The sequence below is a fragment of the Andrographis paniculata genome, unplaced genomic scaffold (genome assembly GCF_009805555.1).
Source record: "Andrographis paniculata isolate CXL003 unplaced genomic scaffold, ASM980555v1 Contig12END, whole genome shotgun sequence".
NCBI classification, from domain to species: domain Eukaryota; kingdom Viridiplantae; phylum Streptophyta; class Magnoliopsida; order Lamiales; family Acanthaceae; genus Andrographis; species Andrographis paniculata.
In genome coordinates, this window is record NW_026137402.1 from 2,412,458 (window position 1) to 2,437,766 (window position 25,309).

At 26.7% G+C, this 25,309-nt stretch overlaps 1 protein-coding gene across 2 annotated transcripts; it reads left to right on the top strand.

Moving 5' to 3' along the window:
- The first annotated feature begins 6,161 nt into the window (after positions 1-6,161).
- On the top strand, positions 6,162-9,297 carry LOC127253312 (probable magnesium transporter NIPA6). 2 transcript variants are annotated; one of them, XM_051277849.1, is made up of 10 exons: positions 6,162-6,371; positions 6,451-6,947; positions 7,527-7,583; positions 7,649-7,739; positions 7,838-7,998; positions 8,079-8,206; positions 8,293-8,430; positions 8,530-8,622; positions 8,722-8,839; positions 9,056-9,297. In XM_051277849.1, exons 2-10 carry the CDS (start codon positions 6,824-6,826, stop codon positions 9,142-9,144), a joined length of 999 nt encoding a protein of 332 aa, XP_051133806.1. In that variant the 5' UTR covers positions 6,162-6,371; positions 6,451-6,823; the 3' UTR covers positions 9,145-9,297. The 2 variants fall into 2 exon arrangements, with proteins under 2 accessions (XP_051133806.1, XP_051133797.1); XM_051277840.1 differs by having other exon boundaries at positions 6,162-6,363.
- The last annotated feature ends 16,012 nt before the right edge of the window (positions 9,298-25,309 follow it).

Genomic DNA, 25,309 nt, shown 5'->3' on the forward strand with positions numbered 1-25,309 from the left:
ATCAACTAACAACTGATCGAATCAGATAACAATTAATTGTCAATACACCCTTATTAATTACATCTTACCTAAATTGATGAGATGGAATAAAATATACTAGCAGAATACCCGTGCTATGCACGGTGCAATTAACGAAAAAAATTATAATTATATATATTTTTTTGTTTTATAGTAATTTCTTTATCTATTACATATATTTTTAATTAATATAAAAAAAATAAAATAATATCAATGAATTATACTATCTTCGTAAATATTTAATTTTATAGTATTTTACTTTTATTTCTTAATTAAATATAATGTTATAATATAATAGTACTGTTTTAAGTAATTTTGAATGCAAAATAAATTACATTTTAAAAAATTAATATAATATTTTTTATACCTTTATTATCATAAATACATATAAAAGTTATTTATCAATATACTAGCAGAATACCCGTGCTACGCACGGTACAATTAACGAAAAAAATTATAATCATATTTTTTTTATAGTAATTTCTTTATCTATTACATATATTTTTAATTAATATAAAAAAAATAAAATAATACCAATGAATTATACTATCTTCGTAAATATTTAATTTTGTAGTATTTTACTTTTATTTCTTAATTAAATATAATATTACTCCCTCCGTCCCATATACCGTGTCTGCTACACTATAAACACGGTATTTTAGGAAGGGTGTAATTAGTAAATAATTAAGAATGTATTAGTAAAAATAATTATCCTATAATATAAATAATTATAAATTAAGATTAAGATAACTAATTAGTTTAATTAAAATTTAAAAAAAATAAAAAAGTTTTAAATGAAATTAAAGTGTATAATCATTTTCCAAAAAAAGAAAGTGACATGGTAAGTGGGACGGACAGAAACGGCAACGTAGACATGGTATCTGAGACGGATATAGTATAATATAATAATATTATTTTAAATAATTTTGAATGCAAAATAAATTACATTTTAAAAAAAATTAATATAATGTTTTTTATATCTTTATAATCATAATTACATATAAAAATTATTTATCAACAGATCGCACACAAATATCATATAGCTCAGGCAATAGACAAGCAGCCGATAGATAGCATATCGTAGACAGGTTTCAGATCACATGCAGGCAAGGCAACGGACAGATGACAGATAGCATGATCTCAAAATTACAAGACCTCTTATTAATCGTTAAAATAAAGAGCCTATATATAGGCAATACAAAACAGACTCGATAGACTCAAATCTAAATAATACAATATATGAATAAAATCAAATTTAGATATAAATCTACTAAATCTAAAATTGAATATCTAAAATATCTCAACATCCTCCCTGGAGTCGAAAACCATATGACCACCGGGGCCGAAAACAGACAAATCACAAACATCAACGAAAGATAACAGATCAAGCACATGCAACAGACGGACAACGACAAATGACAGATCGCACGCAGCACCAGACAAACAACTATTTATATATACATAAGGCTATCATTATTAAAATTCACATACAAAAACAAAAGAAATATATACATATATATACATCACTTGTTTTTAAACATATATATATATGTGATTGCATAATAATTTTTTAAATTAGTAAATTTTATACATTTACTTTGGATATTATTATGCATTTATTTTAAATTTATTTTATTAATTTTCCATACAAACATATTAAAAATTTATTAATAAAAAATAATCAAGACTCTATGTAACAACCATCTTTCTATCATATTTTCTCTTGTTTTACATCAAATTAATTTCTTTCACTAAATATCTTACAATAAATTAAAAAATAAAAAATATATATAATCCAACAATACTCTACAAAACAAATTTCTCATTATATTGCTTAAAAAACAAAAAAAAAAAAAAAAAAAAAAAAACGAAATTTCCACTACACCCATAACAATAATTTTAACACTTCTTCTGATTTAAACTGCTGCTACTGCAGGATCATCTGCAAGTTCGAACAAAAATATCATTATCATCCACTGATTCTCGGCAAAACACACACAACAAATAGAATCAGCATCAGTCCACCACTGCAGACGCCCACATTAGACACGACTATTCGAGCACAAACTTTACCGGAAAGAACTTCGATAGTTACACCAAATTTAAAAATGGGCAGCATGACGAATATGTCATTGCAATAAAAGACACACTATTGATGAAAATGTTGAAATAGATCAACTATTGTGTACACACACATATATATATATATATATATATAGCCATATTTGGAAGACAAAGTAGGGAAAAAAAAGACTCTTCGATTCCTCTCTATTATCATAATTAAGAATAATAAATACAAAAACTCCTCATTTTCACGCTATGATTATTATTGTTAATCATTAATTATTTTACCTTTATTTCATTTTATTATAATTTATATTTTTAAATGTCATTTAATTGAATGTGTAAAATTTTGATTTATAAATAATTATGTATTGTTAATATTTTATTATAATTTAATTATTTTTAAAATATAAATATAAATGTCATTAACATGATTAATATATTATATTAATATTTCAATTTTAATGAATAAAATTATATAATTAATGTTAACGTTAGATTGGATATGTATTTAATACTATTAATTTAATTTTAATTTTACAATTGATTTTTAGTATAATATAAAAAAAATTAAAAATAGGTGTTTAATATGATATTTTTTAGGAAAAAAAATAGGATGAATAATATATTTAAAATTCAATCCCTCAAACTAAAAAAATTAAATATATATATATATAGATACAATTCACATCTCATTTTAACAAATGATTGAAAGTATATATCATAATTATTATGTATAATTCATATTTTAAAATAACAAATCAAATCACATATCCTATTAAAATAAAATAATATTACTAAAAATTCAAATTTTTTTTAAAAGTAAATCCCACACCATTTTGAATAATCATGCATAAATGTTTTTAATATAAAATATAATTTATATTAATAACAATTTATTATTCATTATGTCTAATTTTGAATTATATATAATATTAGATAAATACGAATACCAACAAATAAATAAAAGAAAATAAATATTAATAATTTTTTTATAATTTAAACTATTGTTACTAATTTCTCTTGTATATTAAAAAATAATTACACAATGAAAAGTAAAATGACAAATTTTAGTATATATAAATTTTATATAAGATAAGTATAAAATAATTAAAATTAGAATATCAAAAAATACAAAATAAATATATTCAAAGATTTTAGTTTAATACATAATTATTTTTATATATTTTAATTATACATAATGTTTATTCAAGATAAATATAAAATATTATATAAATAATAGTAATATACATAAAACAAAAAATATTTTTGCACATAAATAAAAAATATTTTTATTCATGATCTTTTATAACTAATAATTTTTATTTTTTTTAAACAAAATTAAAACTATTGAAAATTCTTATTTGGGGCCATTAATATTAATTAAAACAATAATTATGTATCATGAGAAATATTAATGTCTTAAAATATATAAATGATCAATTAATAACAAAAATAAAATTGTTAAAAATTAAAAATTTTGCAAAATCTACAAATATTTAAGTATATAAAATGATTCTATCAAATAATCAATAAAAATAAATAATTATTAAAAAAATAAATTTAATATTTAAATTACACCATATTTAATATATATATATATACCACTACAAAAAAATGTCAATTTTATAACAAAATTTTTTTGTCTCTAAATATTTTTTTTCCGTTACTAAAGACATTAGAGACGGAATTAGAGAGGAAATTGCGTTAGCTACACACACTTTAGGAACGGAATTCCGTTACTAATATACATATAAAAATTTATTAGAAATTAATATTATACGCTTATTATTAAAGAAATGTATATAAATTATATACACATATTATATGACATAAAATAAAAAAATATATTGACCCATATTCATGTAATAGTTATCACTACAAAAAAATAATGTATTTGTAACGGAATTCCGTCCTTAAAGTTTAAATAGCTAACGTAATTTCATTCATAATTCCGTCTCTAATGTCATTAGTAACGGAAAAAGTAGATTTAGAGACAAATATTTTGTTACAAAAATAATTTTTTCTTGTAGTGCAATCAAATTCAATAACCAATGAAAATTTGTTTTTTAAAAAAAATTTAAAATAGTTGAAAATTTATAACCAATCAAATCTTTCACCAAATCAAATCTTTTAAAAAAAAATTCAAAACCCCTATAAATTCTTGTTTTACATTATGGTGGGGGCCACAATGAGCTCAAATATATGTATATATATATATGATATATGATATGATATGATACTCTCTTCGTCCCGAAACTAAGTATCCATTTGCTTTTTGCACGTAGTTTTAGAAATATTAGTATTATATTGGGATATAGTAGAAATGACTAAAATAACCTTATTAGTATGCGTGATATAAAAGTAATGGGCATTTGTATAATATATTGTAAGTTATAAGGGTATTTGTAATGTTAGGTAGAAAGTACTGTTACTAAAAAAGGAAATGGATACTTTGTTATGGAACAGACTAAAATGGAAAAATAGATACTTTATTATGAGACGGAGGGAGTATGATATATGATATGATATCATAATATTATTACAATTTATATAATATATTTTGAAATTAAAAAATATATTATATAATAAATATTATTTATATATTTTATTAAACAATAAAAATAAATAATTAATAAATTAATATGATACTATAAAATTATAAAAATAATGAATTTAAGATAATAAAATTAATACATGTGTTAAAAGAAACACTTTTAAATATTGATGTAAATATAAAATGAATGCGATCGATGAAAAAAAAATAAAAAATTGTTTAATGTACATTCGAAAATTATCCATTATAGATTATGATATTATTGACAAAGAAAACTATGGTAATTATAATAAAAAAATTAAATTTACAAATAAGACAATTTGGATGTAATGAAATTAGATTGCACCTACTAATTTATGTTACTAAAAATACATTTTTTTCCTATAAAATTACACTAATGTCTTAAATTATTCGAGCTTATCATGAGTCTATCCGATATTCTTTTACAAAGACTTTTGAATGATTTTTTCATATTTTCACTATTTATTAACTTTTTTAAGGAAAATATTAAATTAAATATTTATTTTTATATTATACTCCTTCCGTCCCGTAACAAAATATTCATTTTTTTATTTTAATACATCATATAACAAAGTATCAATTTCATTTTTTAGAAAATGTACTATTTACCTAACATTACAAATACCCTTACAACTTAGAATATACTCCATCCGTCCTACTTACTATGTCCATGTTGCCATTTCTGTCCGTCCCACATCTCATGTCACTTTTCTTTTTTAAAAATGATTATCCATCTTAATCTTATTTTAAATTTCCTAATTTGATTTTTTTTTAATTTTAATTTAACTAATGAGTTATTTTAATCTTAGTCTACAATAATTTATATTATAAGTTTATTATTTTCACTAATATATTCTTAATAATTTACTAATTATACTTATTTTAAATTATCGTAGACTCATTACTTTTATATCACACATACTAGTAAGGTTATTTTAGTCATTTCTACTTTAATTATACTATATCCCAATATAATACTAATATTTCTAAAATTATGTGTAAAAAGCAAATAAATATATTACACAAATATTATTAACTTTATATCACACATATTATTTTAGTCATTTCTATTTTATTCATAATACATCTTAATATAATACTAATATTTTTAAAATTATGTGCAAAAAGCAAATAAATATATGGTACAGAGGGAGTATCAAATATATTTTTTTTCTCACAAAATATTAAATCAAATAATAACTTTCAACACTCTAATTTTTATTTATTTTTTCAAATTTTTAAATTAAAATCTCAAAAAAACTCATGTTTAAACGATATTATTTAAAAATCAAACCAAAATCAAATATCCAAACAAACACACTCTTTAACCAATTTCAAAAATGTTTTGGGTTTGATGTTAAAGCCGGCCATAAGATAATAGAAACTTCCCATTTTCTCCAATGACCAATCTGAGAAGCAAACGCAGCCACGGAATTTGAATCGACAGAAACAAGAAAACGGAGTATATAAAGTGAATGAAAAGGGGAAAATTTTTTAGTAGTATAATTGCTGTAAAAATTTGATCGAATTCAGGGCGGGACTAGCATCCATGGTGAATGACAGAAATTAGGGCAGAAAACGAAATCCTTGCTTACCCATTTTCGTAATTTAGGGTTTTGACAATGAGAACAATCCATGGAAACGACAAGAAAGGAAGGCCCCGATCAACCACTTGTATGGATAGATGATGGTGCCCAGCTCAGGTAATCGAGTAGGTCCACCTGCCCACCCTGCAATGGATCCATGAATTCATTATATAATTCCAATATATATATATATTATATATGCAGATGTGTACAGCGATGAATCTGAAGGACAGCTGAGCAGTTGACTGCCAATTCTGTTTTCTCTCGTGATTTTATGGTAACAGAGAGCGAATTCGATACGAGTATTTGCATCGTCGCACAATCATTCATATTCATTTTGTCCTCCGATCGATTGTGGAAATTCCGAATTCGTTCCCCGTAGATTGCAGTTAAATCGCTTCTTTTGTTTTGTTTTTTTTATTTTTTGGGTAAAATTAATTTGGCGGGAACTCGATTTTGTCGCATCGCGGATTTGTGTGGGAATTGGAAATTCAGGATTTGAGTGTTTGAATTTTGCTTTTGGCTCAATATGTAGAAGATATTCGGTCTGTGTGTGTGTATGTGTGGATAGAGAGAGATGGGAATTTCGGATAATACCAGAGGGTTAATACTGGCAATGGTGTCGAGCTTGTTCATCGGTTCGAGCTTCATTTTGAAGAAGAAAGGCCTCCGCCGCGCCGGCGCAGCTGGTACTCGCGCAGGTACGTCTGGATTCGGATTCGATGCATTCGTCTAGGTTTTCCGCATCTGAACTGATTGATTCTTCGTTTGTTCCAATGGAGATTTCTTCGATTCTTTGATTCGATTGATTTTGATAATTTCCTGAATGCATACATACTGCCTGTGTTCTTCATAGCCAATTTGGGAGAAACTGAGAAAGTTTGTTGCTACTAGTTAATGGTGGATTTTGCAGAAACTTGATTCAATTCTGCAATTTAGCTTGATTTGTTTTCATTTTCGATTTGAATTTGTGCTTGAATTTCATGACCAATAGTAGAATTTCTGCAAATCGATTTTGCTTCACAGGTTATCAATATTGTTGATTCTTGCACCTATATTTCAGTTCATTTGCTTCCGAATTATGGTCTAATCGGATAGAATCGAATATATTCTGTGCATTGAGAGTAGCTACAATTGTTATCTGTTGCCTTGCTCTCCTAAGTCCCTCATTGTAGTAATCAAATCTGTACGGTAGTTGATTGCTATACCTTCTTACTTTTCGAGATTTCATATTCGCCAGTTTGCATCGGTATAATTACTGTTTGCGTGATAAATTGCAGGTGTTGGTGGGTATACTTATTTGCTCGAACCCCTATGGTGGGCAGGCATGATATCCAGTAAGTTATCGAGTTATGCTCGATCCCCTCACTCCTGTGTAGTTGCTAATTTCTCATTTTTGCAGTGATTGTAGGCGAGATTGCAAATTTTGTAGCTTATATTTACGCTCCGGCCGTTCTTGTCACTCCACTCGGTGCACTGAGTATCATAGTTAGGTATGTTTTTATCCTTTCGATATTCTGCTGTTTTGTGTTGAACATTTAAACTTGGTGAGGTTTTCTTGATAATATTTTCCGAACATTTTTGGCATAAGTTCTGTTCTGGCACACTTCATGTTGAAGGAGCAGTTGCGACAGATGGGCGTACTGGGATGCATTTCTTGCATCGTAGGATCTATAGTAATCGTAATCCATGCTCCGGAAGAACATACTCCGAGTTCTGTACTAGAAGTTTGGGAATTGGCAACGCAGCCAGGTTAGCCGGTTTTTTCAGCTCTTTATCGCCCCGATTTTATAATTGTGTCGAGTATCTTTGCTCATTGCTTGTTTCTACAGCTTTTTTAATTTATGTGGCGGCTACATTATCTGTGGTGATCGTGCTGATGCTGCATTTCGAGCCTCTCTACGGCCAGACTAACATACTAGTTTACCTCGGAATTTGTTCTTTAATGGGCGCCCTGACGGTAATTCCCTGCATTTGTGTTTAATTTTGGAGGCTCTCTTGCAATTCCATATACGATAAACTTATGTACGTTGTTCGATCACGAAGGTTGTGAGCATAAAGGCGATCGGGATAGCAATAAAACTCACTTTGGAGGGGATAAACCAATTCGAATATGCTCAGACATGGTTTTTCTTTTCGGTTGTTGTAATCTGCGTCGTCACTCAGTTGAATTACTTGAACAAGGTAACAACAATCCTGGTCGCCTCTTTATATTTCCGATTGTATGTATAAACACTCGCCTTTTTTCTCTAGAATTTGTATCTTTACGGCCCTTTTTTTCAGGCACTTGACACTTTCGACGCCGCAATTGTGTCTCCTATATATTATGTGATGTTCACAACTCTGACTATCGTTGCCAGCGCTATAATGTTCAAGGTAATAAAATAGTTTGCACTCTTGAACCTGTTCATTTTATTGCCACTTGAAGTCGGGTATCATTAGGTTCTTATTGAGTAATAAATCCTTCCATTGCAGGACTGGTCCGGCCAGAACATCAGTACTATAACCTCTGAATTATGTGGATTCATTACGGTTCTCTCAGGAACCGTGATTCTTCATGCAACGAGAGATGAAGAACCTGCAGTTGGATCAGGTACCAGCATTACAATAAAAGCAATATATTGTTGATCTCTACACCAAGTTCACGATGCTTCATTCCCGCATACTTAAACAGAACCGAATATGTCGATTACATTGCTAGAGTGACTGACTATTCATTCCTTTGATATTTATTCCAGGCTTTCTTGTCATTCTTTGTTTACATGATTAGTAGCTTGATGATAGATTATTAATAGAGCATTTTGTGCAGGAACCATAACATGGTACGACAGCGATCAAACAAAAGGGTTGGATGATGCACATTATATCACATTGAACAATTCGGATTTCTTCGATTGATTCATTCATTCATTCATTCATTGAGCGATTGTGTGTTTTCGGAAACATCTTTGTCATCGTCGTCGTCGTCTTGATGATTCATTGGCACTGGCATTGGCAGATCTGGTAGATAGATGATGATGATGATGATGATTGATAGATATATAGATATTAGATTCTCTTGTCCTTTTTACATGTCTTTTTTTTTTTTTTTTTTGATAATGTGGGAACCCGCAGTAGCTACTTGAAAGTGCATATTTTGTAAACCTCTGGTCGAATTTAATACCCTACAAATCAAGCCCGACGAAAAAGTCACATTAAGCGAAGTATGTGTGGCAGGTGAGCTGAACTGCTGAAGGTCGAACCCATGTCCTTTTTACATGTTTTAATTGTATAATAGCTTCGGTTCAATTGGCTGTTTTGGTTGACAGAGACAGCCTATACAAATTGTTGGCCTTCTCCAATTTTGAAAAATATTTAAAATAGTAAAAAAATAATAATACTACATTTGATATGATATTAGTAAGAAAAAATAGCTAGGATATTTTTAAAATAATATTATTTTTATTGATTATCAAATCTATTAAAAATATATTCTTGTTTTTGATGTTATAATAAAAAGATAATAATATTTTAAGATATAAAAATAGGCAAATAAAAAATAAAATAAGATATTATAAAAGAATTATTAAAAAAATTAATAGAGCAAGTAAAAATGTAATGGCGGGTTTGTTGTTACTTACTAGCCTATTACATTATTATAAAAATTGTAATATTAATTTAATTTTATATTTTAAATACTAAATTTTATTTTAATAATAAAACTTTCTAGGAAGATAATAAAAATTAATTTATATAAAAGTAAATTAAAAATTAAAAATATGGTGACTAAAACAAATAAAGAATATTAAGTAAACAAATCAAAATTTCATAAATATATACTCCAATTTAAACTCAAACATAATAGAAATAAAAAATAATTATTCATAATCACTTTTAAATTAAAATTAAAATAAATTTGAAAAAAATTTGTTTATCATTTATATATGATTGTTAGCTTTCAGTTAAAAACAATGTTCAAATAACATGTTAAATAATATATATATATATATAGTAACGAAAAGAGAAGCAAACAAATAATATTAAGTAAATTATAAATCAAATAAAATTTATATATCATTTTAAATTCAAATCTAAGTTAGATTTAAAATATTTATTTACAATCTTATTAAATGAAACATTACAATAAATTTTGAAAAAAAATTCATATCTATCGATAAAAATAAATAAATAAATAAATAAATACACTAACAAAAATAAAAATAAATATTATAGAGTATTAAGTAATAAAAATTATAAATTACAAAATTCATACTTAAAAGTGAAGGGAAATATAAGTTGGACTAAAACTATTTATTAACGACTCATATTAGATAAAAACAAAAGACTCGAAATTTGAATATAATTTCAATTTTCAAAAAAAAAATGTATTAAAATAGTAATATTTTAAACCAAATTAATTAAAAAATATATATATAATAAGAATAAATAAGAATTGATTAATAAAAAATAAAAATAACAAAAAACAAATTAAAGAATACATACAAAATAAAAATGAAAGTACTGAAATTAAAATAATAATTTTTATAAATTACTAAAATTTATCTTAATGTTTCTATAAACTCTAATTTTCTCGAAATCATATCATATATTTATATATATATATAGCATAAAACACTTCAACCGGTGAACTTTCGTAATTTTTAAATTTTTTTAATTTTTAAATAATTTTACTTTTTTTTTTGGATAAATTTGAAATTTTATTTTATTTTTAAACTAATTTTACTTTTTATTTTGAATTATTTGTAAATTATTTTTCTAAAATTAACAAAATAACTAGACATATGGATATAATTAAAGATTTCACATATGTTCTAGGGAATAATAACAAACTAATTAAATAATATTTCATAAATCTTTTTAAATCATGCTTAAACCATCTCCAACACGACTCTAAAAATGACGCTGCAGTCGTATAATTGGAGTTTGGCACAGTGCAACACCATTTGGTATATTAATTACGACGTTGTGTTCTTTTTTAAAATAAAATAAAATTTGTATATGAATTTTTTTATTAATTTTTATTTTTATAAAAAATAATATTAATGGTAGATATAAAAAGTGATTTTTTTTTTAAGAAAACAATAATGTGAAATATTCTTTTTTAGTAAAAAATTGAGTTATAAATTAGAATAAAAATATTATAATAACTGCATTTTTTAAATTAAAACTGCATAAATATATATTTAAAAAAAATTAATATTCAATATATAATATTAGTTTTGTTCACCCAACATAATTTTTCAATTGCAATTTTTAAAAAATAATAATAAAAAATATAATATTTTATACAAAAGTTAAAAAATTATTATAAAAAATTAAAAAATAAAATAATATATTTGATATTTAGCACAATTTCCCATAATAAACACCAAAAAAGTAAGGAAGCAATTATTTTTACATACTAACACAAATTTTCATGATTTACATTAAAAAATATATCAAACTAAAATACTAAACAATACCCATTGAATTTATTTGTTTAGTATTTTAGTTTATGATATATTTTTTTTAAAGTATATGAAATTGTGTAGATAATATAAAAAATAATATTTTATCTTGAATGTTAAGTTTTTGTAAGATGATAGAATATGTATATTATTATTTGTCATAAAAACTTATGCCTAATAAGAGAGTGTTTGACAAAGAGCTTTTAGAAAAGTTTTTAGCTTATTGAATAACTTTTAACTGTTTGACCAATCAAACAACTAATTTAGATGTTTGGTAAATTAGCTTTTTAGATCCAAAAAATTAATTTTTGAAAAACTAACTTACCCAACTTTTTGAAATAATTTTTCTGGTATAAATATTTTTCTTCCTTATTTATCATGCATTTTACACCAATAAATCTATTTTAATTATTTATTAATTATATTAGAATATTTTATTATATTATAATTTTACTTTTATAAATTTAAAATAAATAATTTTTATATAAAAATTATTTTAATTAAAAAATATATAAATTTAATAAAATCAACACAAAATAAAAAATATAAATATTAATAATTTATTTTTATATTAAAATTTATATTATATGAATTTTATAAATTAAATTTATTAAAAATTATAAATATAATGAACTAATCGATAATTAATATAATAAATATATATACAAAAAATTTATTATTTTATATTTTACATCACTTTTAATAGAAAAAATTATTTATATTTTTCGATAAAATATACTCTCTCCGTCCACTTACAATGTTTACATATTTCTATTTTGGGACGTCAAATTACAAAGTTAACATTTCATTAAGTATCAAATACCCTTACTTTACATCACATCATTACTTTTACACAAAAAAAGTAAAGACAAAAATGTCATTATACCACTTTTAACTACTCACTATACTTAAAATACTATTATTTCTTAAATACCGCGCCAAAAATAGACGTCAACATTGTAAGCGGATGGAGGGAGTATTATATTTTAAATCTAACTATAATAAAAATAAATTACTATTTTATAGCACTTTTACAAATTTCAATAACTAATAACAAAAAAATTTCAAACATTCTAAACTCAAAAGAACAGAATTGAATATGTTAGAAAAAATTAAATAGAAATGTCCTCAATTGTCATATTTTACGTATAAACAGCTAATAAGAAACCGTTGTTGCTATCAGCTAATTGCCAAACATGCCACTATTCTTCGTAACTGACATAAAAAAATATATCAAACTAAAATAGTAAACAATACCTATTGGGTTTATTTGTTTAGTATTTTGGTTGTAGTATTATTTTAAAGTATATGAAATTGTGTAAGTAATAATAAATTTTTTTTATCTTAAATATTAGTAGTAATATTTGTAAAATGATAGAATATGTATATGATTTTTCATCATCGAAACTTATATCTATGTGATCGGACAAAAGTATTTAATAATATTAATATTTACCTTTTATATTAAAAAATAAAGAAAATGCTAATACTTTTTACTTAAAAGAAAATAAATATATTGATTGATGGAGTATACATTAAAATTTACGTCGATTAAAAAAATAGTTGGACAAATACATCCTTTTTTGTGTTTGATTTTGACTTTGTAATTTTATGTAATATGAGTGAGTTTCTTTTGATAGGTTTTCGAAAAAATTTTGATTAAATTTGATATTAAAATAATCGTATAATGAGATATTTTGATAAATAAAATAATATATCCTTTTAATTTTAAAATAATAAAGATATTTGGAATTGACATGAAAATTAAGGAATAATAGTATTACATTGATAGTGTATGTAAAAGTATTTTTAAAAAACTAAAATATCCCTATTTTATGTAATTATTGTGGGGATAATTTTATAAAAAGATGGAGAACTTGTTACCGAAAATAGAAATGAGACTATTATTTTAAAAAGGACGAAAACGAAAAAATTAGACTATTGTTTTAGAATTTTTTTTTCGAAAAACGCAAAGTTTAAATAATAGAAATTTTGAGTTTGGATGTCGTAGACAACAAATTGTGTTATTTTTAATAAATACAAAATTGTACAAATTATATTTGATTTGAATTTAAAGCGGGTTCTATTATCTAAATGGGTCCTTTGATTCTCCTTCCGGGTCAATTTATTTTCCAACTTAGTTTCGAAGAGATTCAGTTTGATTTTGCCGAACTTTGGAGAGCTTTGGTCTCCATGCAGGTGATTTGATCGTCGGCTTTGGATTTGATATCCTCTCTGGACGATCCGAGGCTTTGATCTTTGATTTGGCTTTGCCGCCTTTTGGAAGACTTTGGTCTCCGTGTTGGCGATTTGATCATCGTCTTTGGATTTGTTGTCTTCTTTGGACAATCCGCGACTTTGACATTTGTGTTGGCTTTACCGCTTTTGGAGGACTTTGGTCTCCGCGTTGGCGATTTGATCATTGTCTTTGGATTTGTTGTCTTCTTTAGACGATCCGCAACTTTGACCTTTGCTTTGGCTTTGCCGCTTTTGGAGGACTTTGGTCTCCACGTTGGCGATTTGATCATCGTCTTTGGATTTTTTGTCTTCTTTAGACGATCCGCGACTTTGACCTTTGCTTTGGCTTTGCCGTTTTTGGAGGACTTTGGTCTCCTCGTGGGCGATTCGATCGTTGGCTTTGGATTTGATGTTTTCTTTAGACGATCCGCAACTTTGATCTTTAGTTTGCCTTTTCCGCCTTTTGGAGAGCTTCGGTCTCCGTGTTGGCGATTTGATCCTTAGCTTTGGATTTGATGTCTTCTTTGGACGATCTGCAGCTTTGATCTTTGATTTGTCTTTGCCGCTTTCGAAGGGCTTTGGTCTCTGTGTGGGTGATTTGATCATAAGCTTTGGATTTGATGTCCTCTTTAAACGATCCGCAGCTTTGATCTTTGAGAAGGTGGATTTGGTGCTCCATAACGCTTTTGGCGGCGTGTCCCTTTGACTTTTGGATCGAAGAGGGCCGAGTTGTTGCTTTGGTGAAGAATGCGATGAACACCTCGAAGCTTTGGGATGAACTTTGGAGACTTTCCCTTGGCTTTGACGAATTCCTCAACGGCTTTGAAAGCTTTGATCCTTGAAGAGGTGGATTTAGTGCTCCATAACGCTTTTGGCGGCGTGTCCCTTTGATTTTTGGATCGAAGAGGGCCTGGTTTGCGCCTTTTATGAAGAACGCGACGAACATCTTGAAGCTTTGAGAGCGGCTTTGGAGGCTCTTCATTGGCTTTGATGGATTCCTCGATGGCTTTGAGAGCTTTGATCCTTCCTCCGGCTCGGACATACGGCGAAGAACGTTAACTTCATCGATTGGCCAACCAATATTGGATCATTTGTCCACATCGGTGACTTTTTTACGAAGAACGCTTCGAAGGACACAAAGAACAATGAAAAACATTGCAGAGAGTCTAAAGAGACTTACCCTTGCGCGAGTCTTCAAATGAACTTCGGTGTTCCAAATGAAATCACGTGTATTTATAGGGGATGGGTGGCCTTGGCTTCCTTTTCAAATGGTGTCACGTGTATGGAAAGATTATAAAATCTTTCATTTTCCATCAGATGCTGTTTTTCATTATTGACGGATTTGATTGTGCACCTTCATTTCTCGCCAAAATCTTTATATCATTGCCTTTTTTGGAAGATATTAATTTATATACTTCCTTTATTGACAAGATCACTTCCTTTATTGACAATATTAATTTATTTTGCTGCCAAATTTATCATGGCTCTATTTATGCACGTAATATTTGTACGATATCTTCCATTTTAAGCATATTTTTGCATTAATAATTGACATTTATTGTACAAAAATTAACATATGTGCATAATTAAATACCATATATTTATTTTATTGGAATTTTATTTTCTTTCAAAATATATGATATCTAATTGATTTTAGACATATATTTTTAGTGTCTACATATGTTAAAGTAATTTTATAAAAAAATATATATAAATACTGTATAAGAAAAAAGTATAAAAGAAAACATAATCTTTTTGTGTTTATTAGGTCATCTCCAATCCAACGCCATTAATTTGGCGTCGGTTGGAGAACCGACGTCAAATCGTGCGCCATTTTTTTATGTTGTTATAGGAAAAATTGAATATTTGAAGAATAATAGTGAAAAATGGAGTTATGATTGGAGTAAAATTACCTACAATTGAATAAATAGAGTTGATGGGTTGGAGATGATCTTATAATTAAAAAGGTCAGTCTAATGTAACGGTATTTTGCAAATTTTGTATTTTGAAATACACAATAACATTGTATCAATCAAGATTACAACGGATAAAACTCCAATGTTTTCTTTATGAAATTTGTTTTCATTGCTATTTAAAATTGATTTGAACATAATATTATTTAAAAAATATTTTAATGTGATATTATATGAAAAATAAGATATGAAATAATACTCTCAATCCATAAAAAGAAATATGTAATTATTTATTTTAATGTGATATTATATGAAAAATAAGATATGAAATAATATTTTCTCAATCCATAAAAAAATATGTAATTATTTATTTATAGTCGTTAGTTAAATTTATACACAATTAATTTTATATTAAACAACTTTATTAATCTACAATTTTATTACAATTACTTTAACAAATACCCTCTTTTTCACAGCAATTGATATATTTTTATTTTTCATTTTTATCTGTCTTATAATAATTGACACTTTTATTTCGGGTAAATTTTATTAAATTAAAACATGTTTAAGAAATATAAATCAACTTAATTAACTACATAACTTATAACATCGTAAATCATACGAGATCCATTCAAAACCATTTTATTTCTATTTTTCATTAAAAAAATATTTTGTTTTTGTATTTAAAACTTCATATTTTTTATAAAATTAGTTTATGTTAATTATAAAAACATCCGTTACAATTACCTTTTTTTTTTTATTACATATCTCATTATCTTTTCATTTTTTATTATAAAAAGATGTATTACGTCTATTAGAAAACACCGATTTATTAAATTTACCAAGAATTCATTACCTCTATAAAAATAATAAATAAATAATTGTTTAATTAATTATAACTTAAAATTTAAAATTAAATTTTTAAAATTTAAATTATCAATAATTATCTATATAAATACAAATTCAAATTTATTTCAAAAGATCATGGCTCACCTAAGTATTTTTCAATAATTTTTTTATATATCCAGTTTTAGAGGATGTTTGGGAAAGAACTTTTTGAGGAGCTTTTAGCTTATTGAACAACTTTTAGCTGTTTGACCGGTCAAAAACTAATTTAGGTATTTGATAAATTAGCTTTTTGAAACAGCTTTTTAGGTCCAAAAAGCTAATTTCTGAAAAGCTCATCTAGCGAGCGTTTTGAAAGAGCTTTTTAATTTTAATTTTAGTTATTCCTTATTTACCCTTAAAACTTAATTATTTATTTTATACATATAAATATATTTTTATAGCCGTATTTACTAATTATTTTTAATATATTTAATTTATTAAATTATATTTTATTTTTGTAAATTTAAAATTATTATTATTATTAATTATTACATATAAATTATTTTATTTGTAAAGTATATACATTTTTAAAACTAAATCAAATAGAAAAAACAAAGATTATTAATTTATTTATATATATTAAAACAATAATTAACATAATAAAAATATATATATAAAAGATTTATTATTTTATATTTTACATAATATCAATAAAATATTATTATTTTTTTAGTAAAAATAATTCTCTCAAATCTAAATAATAAAAATAACAATAAATAGTTTATAATATTTTTATAATTTTCAATAATTAATAACAAAAATTCTCATAAATTTCAAATTAAAATGAATAAAATTAAATATTTTAAAAAATAACATATTAATGTCTTTAATAGTCATTTTATGCATAAACTGCTAATGTCAAACCTTTAATACAAAGAATCAACTAACAACTAATTGCCAAATGCACCATTAATATTTTAAATATTTAAAATTTTTATATTCAATATTTTTTCAACTAATTCTTTAACAAAACTATTGGAAACGAAAAATTATTCGAGCAATATATTAATCCGAGTTTATTTTAATCATTCAGATTTTTAAATGCCACAGATTTTACAAATTTGAATGATTTTAATATTTCATAATATAAGAATTTATGTAATATTTTATAAAAATAAAATATAATATTACATAATAAATATTATTTGTATATTATTAGATAATAAAATTATATAAAAATAAATAATTATAATGAATTTTATAAATTTTGTAAAGGTAATAAGTAAAAGTAATGATACTATAATTGGTGTTCAAAGAAGTAATTTGAATATTGACGTGGATATGATATGAACGAGAGATATAAAAAAAGGAATATATTAGAGACACTCATTGTAACGGATATTCTTATAAAAAGAAAAAGAAAATCTGATGGGTGTGTTTTTCTTTACATCAATTTTCCAAAATTTTACTCTTTGGATTCTACAATTTTCAAAATATTACACATTTTTCTCTAACAAAATATATCATCAAACATTATTTTGATACTAAATTTAAACCAAATTTTCTTAAACTCAACCAAAAGAAACTCACCCATAAATTCTATAAATTTAATTGGATATAAAAATTAAAAATAATAATATTTTAATATTAAAATGAGATAAGTAAAAAATAAATTAGTACAGTATAAAAAAATTATTAAATAATTAATAAAAAAAGTGAAATAAGTAGAAAAGTAACTATAAATTAGTTAATACTCCTTCCATTTCAAAATAATTTATTATTTCATGACAAGTATTTAAGAGCATCCACATCATATCCATCTCATCATTCAAATTATTTTGTTTATCATTCATTGTAGTAATTAACTTCGACACATCATATTTACTATTTGACAGGACTTACAATAATTTATATATTTATATATATTTTTATTTAGAGATGTTCATTTTACTAACTTTGATGAATCTCTTCTTAGTTAAGTTGAATCTAGCCTATGCACAGGATTCATTTCCTTCGATTGTTATCATAATATGACAATCTCTCTGCGTGATAAAAACGTATTAAAATCCTTAGTACTACAAATTAAAACTCATAACTATAAGGATCCATCCATGCAGATATAGTATAGAGAATTTACCATTTTATCAGCTTTTGCTACAAAAGTTAAATTCCATATTAAGAGAGGAGAAACACTTCTTCTTCAAACAGACTTAAGCAAATCTAACGCTGTAGTTTCAAAATCTATTCAGTGGAAGGATGTCTCTCTTCCAGATGAATGGGTTTTAGAAGACGCGGTTGAACCCGAAAAATCATTATTTCCTACTCGAAACCCTTATCTTAAAACCATATTTCAAAGTAGCGGTGGAGAAGTTAGGCTCTCTTTTCACATAAATCCAAAGTCAGACTATAATTATGAGAATAACTCTACATATTTTGATACAAATACCATTGATTTAGAAAGAGTTTCCCAACTAAATAGTCCAACTAAACCATCCAGATTTTCCACTTCTGATATCCCAACTTCATCATTAAAAGAAGTAAATTTCTCTTCATCAATACCTAAATCTATTCACACCTGTAGAGACAATGAACTGTAACACGAACCAACTAGTCCTACATTTTCTTCAACAACTGAAAAAGTTAACGAATTGAACACTATAGAAAAAGAATTTTCAATAGATAAAACAATTTTTATAATAAACTATTCTCTAAAAAATTATGAAAAGCAAAACTGGTTCTTTAAAAACTTTCTTGATGATAAAAATAAAATACAAACATCATTTTATAATTTTATCTCAGAAACAAAAATAATAGTTCCCTTTTTTACCTGGTTTGAATTCTATCAAACCACTTATCCAGTTCAAAAAACCCTTCATCCTATTACCCAAAGAAAACCTACTTGGGAAGCAATTAATGGTGAAAAAACCTTTAATACCAACCATCCACCTCTACAAGCTTTTAAGTTTTCTATCAAAGATCAACAAATAAACATTGCCCCTTTAAAACAAGTTAATGAGGATGAAAAGTTCAATATAAAAAATTTAATTGGTCAAACCAACTACACCAACATTCATCTAAATACAATCGGAAAACAATTGGAAAGAATTGAATCCCATATTTTAGATACACAATTCACAACACTGTATAAACCAAATCTACACATTTCCTCTGCCAAAAAACCTCTCTTTAAGCCTTTCCAAATCTCCAAAGAAAGTAAACAAACTTTTATACAAGGAAAATCCGATTTTATTAAAGAACTTTAATCCCAACTTTTACGAATAGGGACCACCAGTGCCGAATATGCTCCTGATAAACCATCATCTTCTCGCTTAAATGTCATTTCCTCACATCAAATTGGAATAAATTGGGATGCACAACCACTCCCTCTTACCTCTGTATTTTAGTTTGTCCCTCAAACTCGTTTTAATTCTTCTTCCTTATATAATTGGAATCTTGATGGTTTAGGAGAACATCAAATCATACTTATGTTACAAAAAATGACTATGGGTACTAATGCCTATTGAACACAAGGGCATATACAAGATAGGGCTATTGCTGAAGTTCTAATAACTAGATTTTCAGGCTAGTTAAAAGGATGGTGGGATTCATACCTCACTTATAATCAACAACAAGATATATTAGATGCTATTAAAATAGATGAATACGAAACTCCTATCTTAAATGAATCAGGTGATACTATACAAGATGTCGTATCCTCTTTAATCCAGACTATATCAATACATTTCTTAGGAGATCCCACCCATATTAAAAATAGAAATACTGAACTCTTATCCAACCTCAGATGTAAAAAACTTAGCGATTTCCCTGATTACAAAAGAGATTTTCTTGATAGTTTACTAACTCGTGATGACTCAAACCAACCATTTTGGAAAGAAAAATTTCTCGCAAGATTACCAACATTATTAGGAGAAAATGTCCGAAATAAAATTAAAAACTTCATCAGGATCACAAATTATAGATTATGATAATTACACCTATGGACAATTAATTAGTATAATAACAGAAGAAGCACTTCGTATATGTCAAGATATAAAAATACAAAAACACCTAAAATGAGAACTTAGACAAAAAAAAAAAAAAAAAAATAGAATTAAGAACATTTTGTAAGAAATTTGAAGCTTGTAGTCCTAAACCCCCTAATGAAAATTGTAACTGTAAAGAAACGTCTAAGTCTAATAGAAAGTATCATAAAAAAAGATTATCACAAACGAGATTACAAACCCTTTAAAACCCCTACATATTATAATAATGCAAAAAAGTATAAAAAACCTCTTAATGATAACTACAAAAGAAAAAACAAGGATCAAATCAAATTCTATAGATTCAACAAAACAGGACATATAGCTAAATATTGCAAACTTAGAAGAAAGATTCAAGAATTACAACTTGATAATGAAATAACTGATAAACTTTATAATATTTTCTTAACATCTTCTGAGGAAGAAGAATTCGAAACGGAAAAAGGATCTTCTGACTAATCTAATGAAGATAAAAAAGATAATATGTTTAACATAGAAAATGATGAAACTTCAATAGATTCTTCTAGCACAAATCTATCTATCAAGATGATTACACAAGAACAACAAAACTTAATTGATATTATTAAACAGATAGATAATCCAGATGTCCAAAAGACATGTTTCGAAAAATTACTTCAACATCTAGAAAAAACAACACAACAACATAACTCTAACTCACAAACGTATGACCTAACCAAAATATTAGGTAATACAAAAAATATATCAAAAAATCCCACAGTCCATACCCTTCAAAAGGAAATAAAAGAGTTAAAATATGAAATCAAAAAAATAAAAGAACAACAAGCCCAGGACTCACAAACAATACAAAAAATAATTAAAATTATAAACAATATTGATGCCGCTGAAACATATAATGAAACGATACAAGACCAAATCCAATTCATTCAAAACATACCACAAGATTTTCTCTTTGTTCTAAAAGAAATCACATCCATAAGATATATCATAAAAATATAGATTGAGTTCTCTAAAGGATTTTTTCTAGATACTATAGCACTTTTTGATACCGGAGCCGACCTAAATTGTATAAAAGATGGATTTGCCCCAACCAAATTCCTCAAAAAAACCCATGCAAAGATAAAAGTAACAAACAATTCAATACTAAACGTCTCTTCTCGAATCGAAACTTCTGTAGTAAATGAAGGAATTCATTTAAGAACCTCATTGTCGTAGTAAAAGATATACATCATATGGTTATCTTAGGAACCCCTTTTTTAAATTTAATTACACCTTATACAGTTGGTCCAAAATCGATCTCATTTACAATAAACAATAAAAAATTATATTTTAATGTTATAGGAAAATCACAAACAACTGAAATAAACTTACTAGAAGCCAACTCAATCTATTCAACTTCAATACATAATATTGTACAATAAAAAAATGTTTACCCTAAATGAGTTAAGAAAGGATATTCATTATAAAAGAATTGAAGCTCAACTACAAAATCCAGAAACCAAACAAAGAATTTCTCATCTGCTTGAATTAATAAAACAACAAACATGCTCTAATCTTCCTAATGCTTTCTAGGAACGAAAGAAACATGTTATCACACTTCCTTATAAACCCAGTTTTAGTGAAGATAATATTCCAACTAAAGCTCGACCTATCCAAATGACTGAGAATTATAAGAGTTTCGTAGAAAAGAAATACAAGATTTAGAAAATAAAAAACTAATATCAAAATCCAGATCACCATAGAGCTGTGCCGCCTTCTATGTCAACAAGGACTCTGAAATTGAAAGAGGAACTCCAAGGTTAGTAATAAATTACACACCATTAAACACAGCTTTAAAATGGATTCGGTATCCTATTCCTAATAAAAGAGAATTATTACAAAAATTATATGATGCTTATATATTCTCAAAATTTGATATGAAATCGGATTTTTGGCAAATACAAATTTCCCCATAAGATAGATATAAAACTGCAATTACTGTTCCATTCGGCCAGTATGAATGAAACGTAATGCCTTTTGGATTAAAAAATGCACCTTCCGAATTTCAAAAATTATGAACGATACATTTAATGATTTCCATAAATTTTGTATTGTCTATATTGACGATGTCTTAATTTATTCAAAAACTATAGAAGAACATTTTAAACACCTTCGTACCTTTCTATCAATAACAAAGAAAAATGGTTTAGTCATTTTCGAATCTAAAATAAGTCTTTTTCAAACAAAAATAAGATTCTTAGGACACTATATAACACAAGGCACTATTACACCAATTGAAACATCCCTTCAATTTGCCAATGAATTTCCCGATAAAATTCTTGACAAAAACCAATTACAAAGATTTCTTGGAAGCCTAAATTATGTCTTAGATTTCTAACCAGACATAAATAGAAAAATCAAGCCGCTTCACGATAGGTTAAAGAAAAATCCGCTACCCTGGACAAATATACATACAACACTAATACAAGATATTAAAAAGAAAATTACTGAAATACCATGCCTCCATCTAGCTGACCCAATCCTGCAAAAAAATAGTTGAAATATATGCTTCTGATATTGGCTATGGAGGAATACTAAAACAATTACAAGATAATAAGGAAGTTATTATCCAATTTATTTCTACTCATTGGAATGATACACAAAAAAATTATTCTACTATCAAAAAAGAAATCCTAAGCATTGTTCTTTGTATATCCAAATTTCAAAGTGATTTGATCAACAAAAAATTCCTATTACGAGTGGACTGCAAAAGTACAAAAGAAATCCTAAAGAAAGACGTTCAAAATCTTGCCTCAAAACAAATCTTTGCTCGCTGTCAAGGAATAATAAGCATTTTTGACTTTGACATGGAATACATAAAAGGTGACATTAATTATATCCCTGATTTCTTAACCTGAGAATTTTTACAGAACAGATCAGATGCCGCCGAAACCAGTTAAGCTCCACATCGACAAGACTGACGATGATCACCAAATACCACCCAAAGACGATCTTGAAGATACAACAACTTCAAAGCCATAATCAGTAAAAACAATGCAAAAATCCCTAAAACAGAGATTTGAAGATGGCGACCCAACAATATGAGCGATCAATTCCTATAACGGTAACTTTCAATACTTTTTCTCTCAGTGATGACACTTCTGACTCGGACAAAAACCCTCTCTTAGCCGAACCAAAAACCTTACAACAAATTCCTCAGCCAGAACCTCTACAACAAGTTCCTGAATCCTCAGCCCGTAGATATCCAAGAAAACCTCATCTTCACAGAAAACCTAAGGTTGCTGCCACTTTAACAAAACCCTCAGAAAACACCTCTGTTGCAAAATCCTCTTCATCTACTTCCACAATCCAGCTCACCCAATCCCCTTGAACTGAATGGTCCCTTAAATCCACCTACCAGAATATTATTACCATCGAAAAGGGGTTTGATTCTCTTGACCCTTTTGAGACAACCGAAAGAACTTTTTGGAGAAAAAAACTTCTACAAACTTTTCGACCATGGGAAAACTATTCTCTACTACCAATCAATCCTCGAAGACACGGCCTCTGTAGTTATTAAACATGAAACTTCAAAGACAAACCCTTCCGAAATTCTTTACTCCCAGTGCAAAATTTTTCGAGTAATCTCTCCGTCTGACTGGTATGGTTTACCACTTACTGAACCTATTCTATTCTCAGAAAGATTCTCTAACCTACCTTTTGCGCCAAAACACTACAACTACTTTGAATACCAACAAGCCTGTTTTAACTCCCTCTGGCTCACCAATAAATCAAAAACCCACACATGGCTCATTTACTTTGATCGAACAGTTAACATAAATTCCTTCCCCATTTGGTGGTCTATTTGGTGGGAATACCTTGGATCTATCCCTGAAATTCTTCCACCCATCATCCAACAGTCTTTTGATATATTCTCCAACAAATATTGTCCAACCGAGCATGAAAAGAACTATTTCACCCCCTTGGCAAACTTCTGTACAAAATTTTATGGCCCTTGGATTTTTTCTTGGACCCTTGAGATTCATAATGATACACACAAGGTGCTGCGATGAAGGTTTAACGTAAAATGGTGGGGAAAATGTTCGATTATCAAAAGCATACAACCATACCAAATCGAGTATTGGATTGCCCAAGATACAAGCGCAAAGCAGATTGCAGAAAAGCCAACTAATCCGAAAATAAAATTCCAAGAACAACGGTCCCATATTGCTTCTCTCATCGCAGCCGCAAAAACGCCAGAGGAAGCCATTCGAATCATACAAGAGTAGCTAGGGTCAGACAATTCAACAAGCCAGTCCAACGACACATTGTTCGGTAATAGTGGAATGTAAAAAAAAAATGATGCTGACGACATTCCACATCATAAGAAAGAAACCATCCGAAGACCAATTGTGACAAAATTTTAACATACCAGGGAAAAAAGACTTTAAAATAAAAAAAAAATGTGATATATATATCCCTACTATTAAAAATACATATATACGTACAAATAAACTACTATCTATATACACAAATATTATATAATATATATATCCCTACTATTAAAAATATATATATATACACGTACAAATACTCTACTATCTATATATACAAATATTATATTCCCTCCGTCCCATAT

Excerpts from the sequence above, each read along its gene's own strand:
- LOC127253312 (XM_051277849.1), top strand. The coding sequence starts at position 6,824 with ATGGGAATTTCGGATAATACCAGAGGGTTAATACTGGCAATGGTGTCG. Across the intron at positions 7,584-7,648 it reads GTGGGCAGGCATGATATCCA|TGATTGTAGGCGAGATTGCA; the intron begins GTAAGTTATCGA and ends TCATTTTTGCAG. Across the intron at positions 8,431-8,529 it reads AGTTGAATTACTTGAACAAG|GCACTTGACACTTTCGACGC; the intron begins GTAACAACAATC and ends CCTTTTTTTCAG.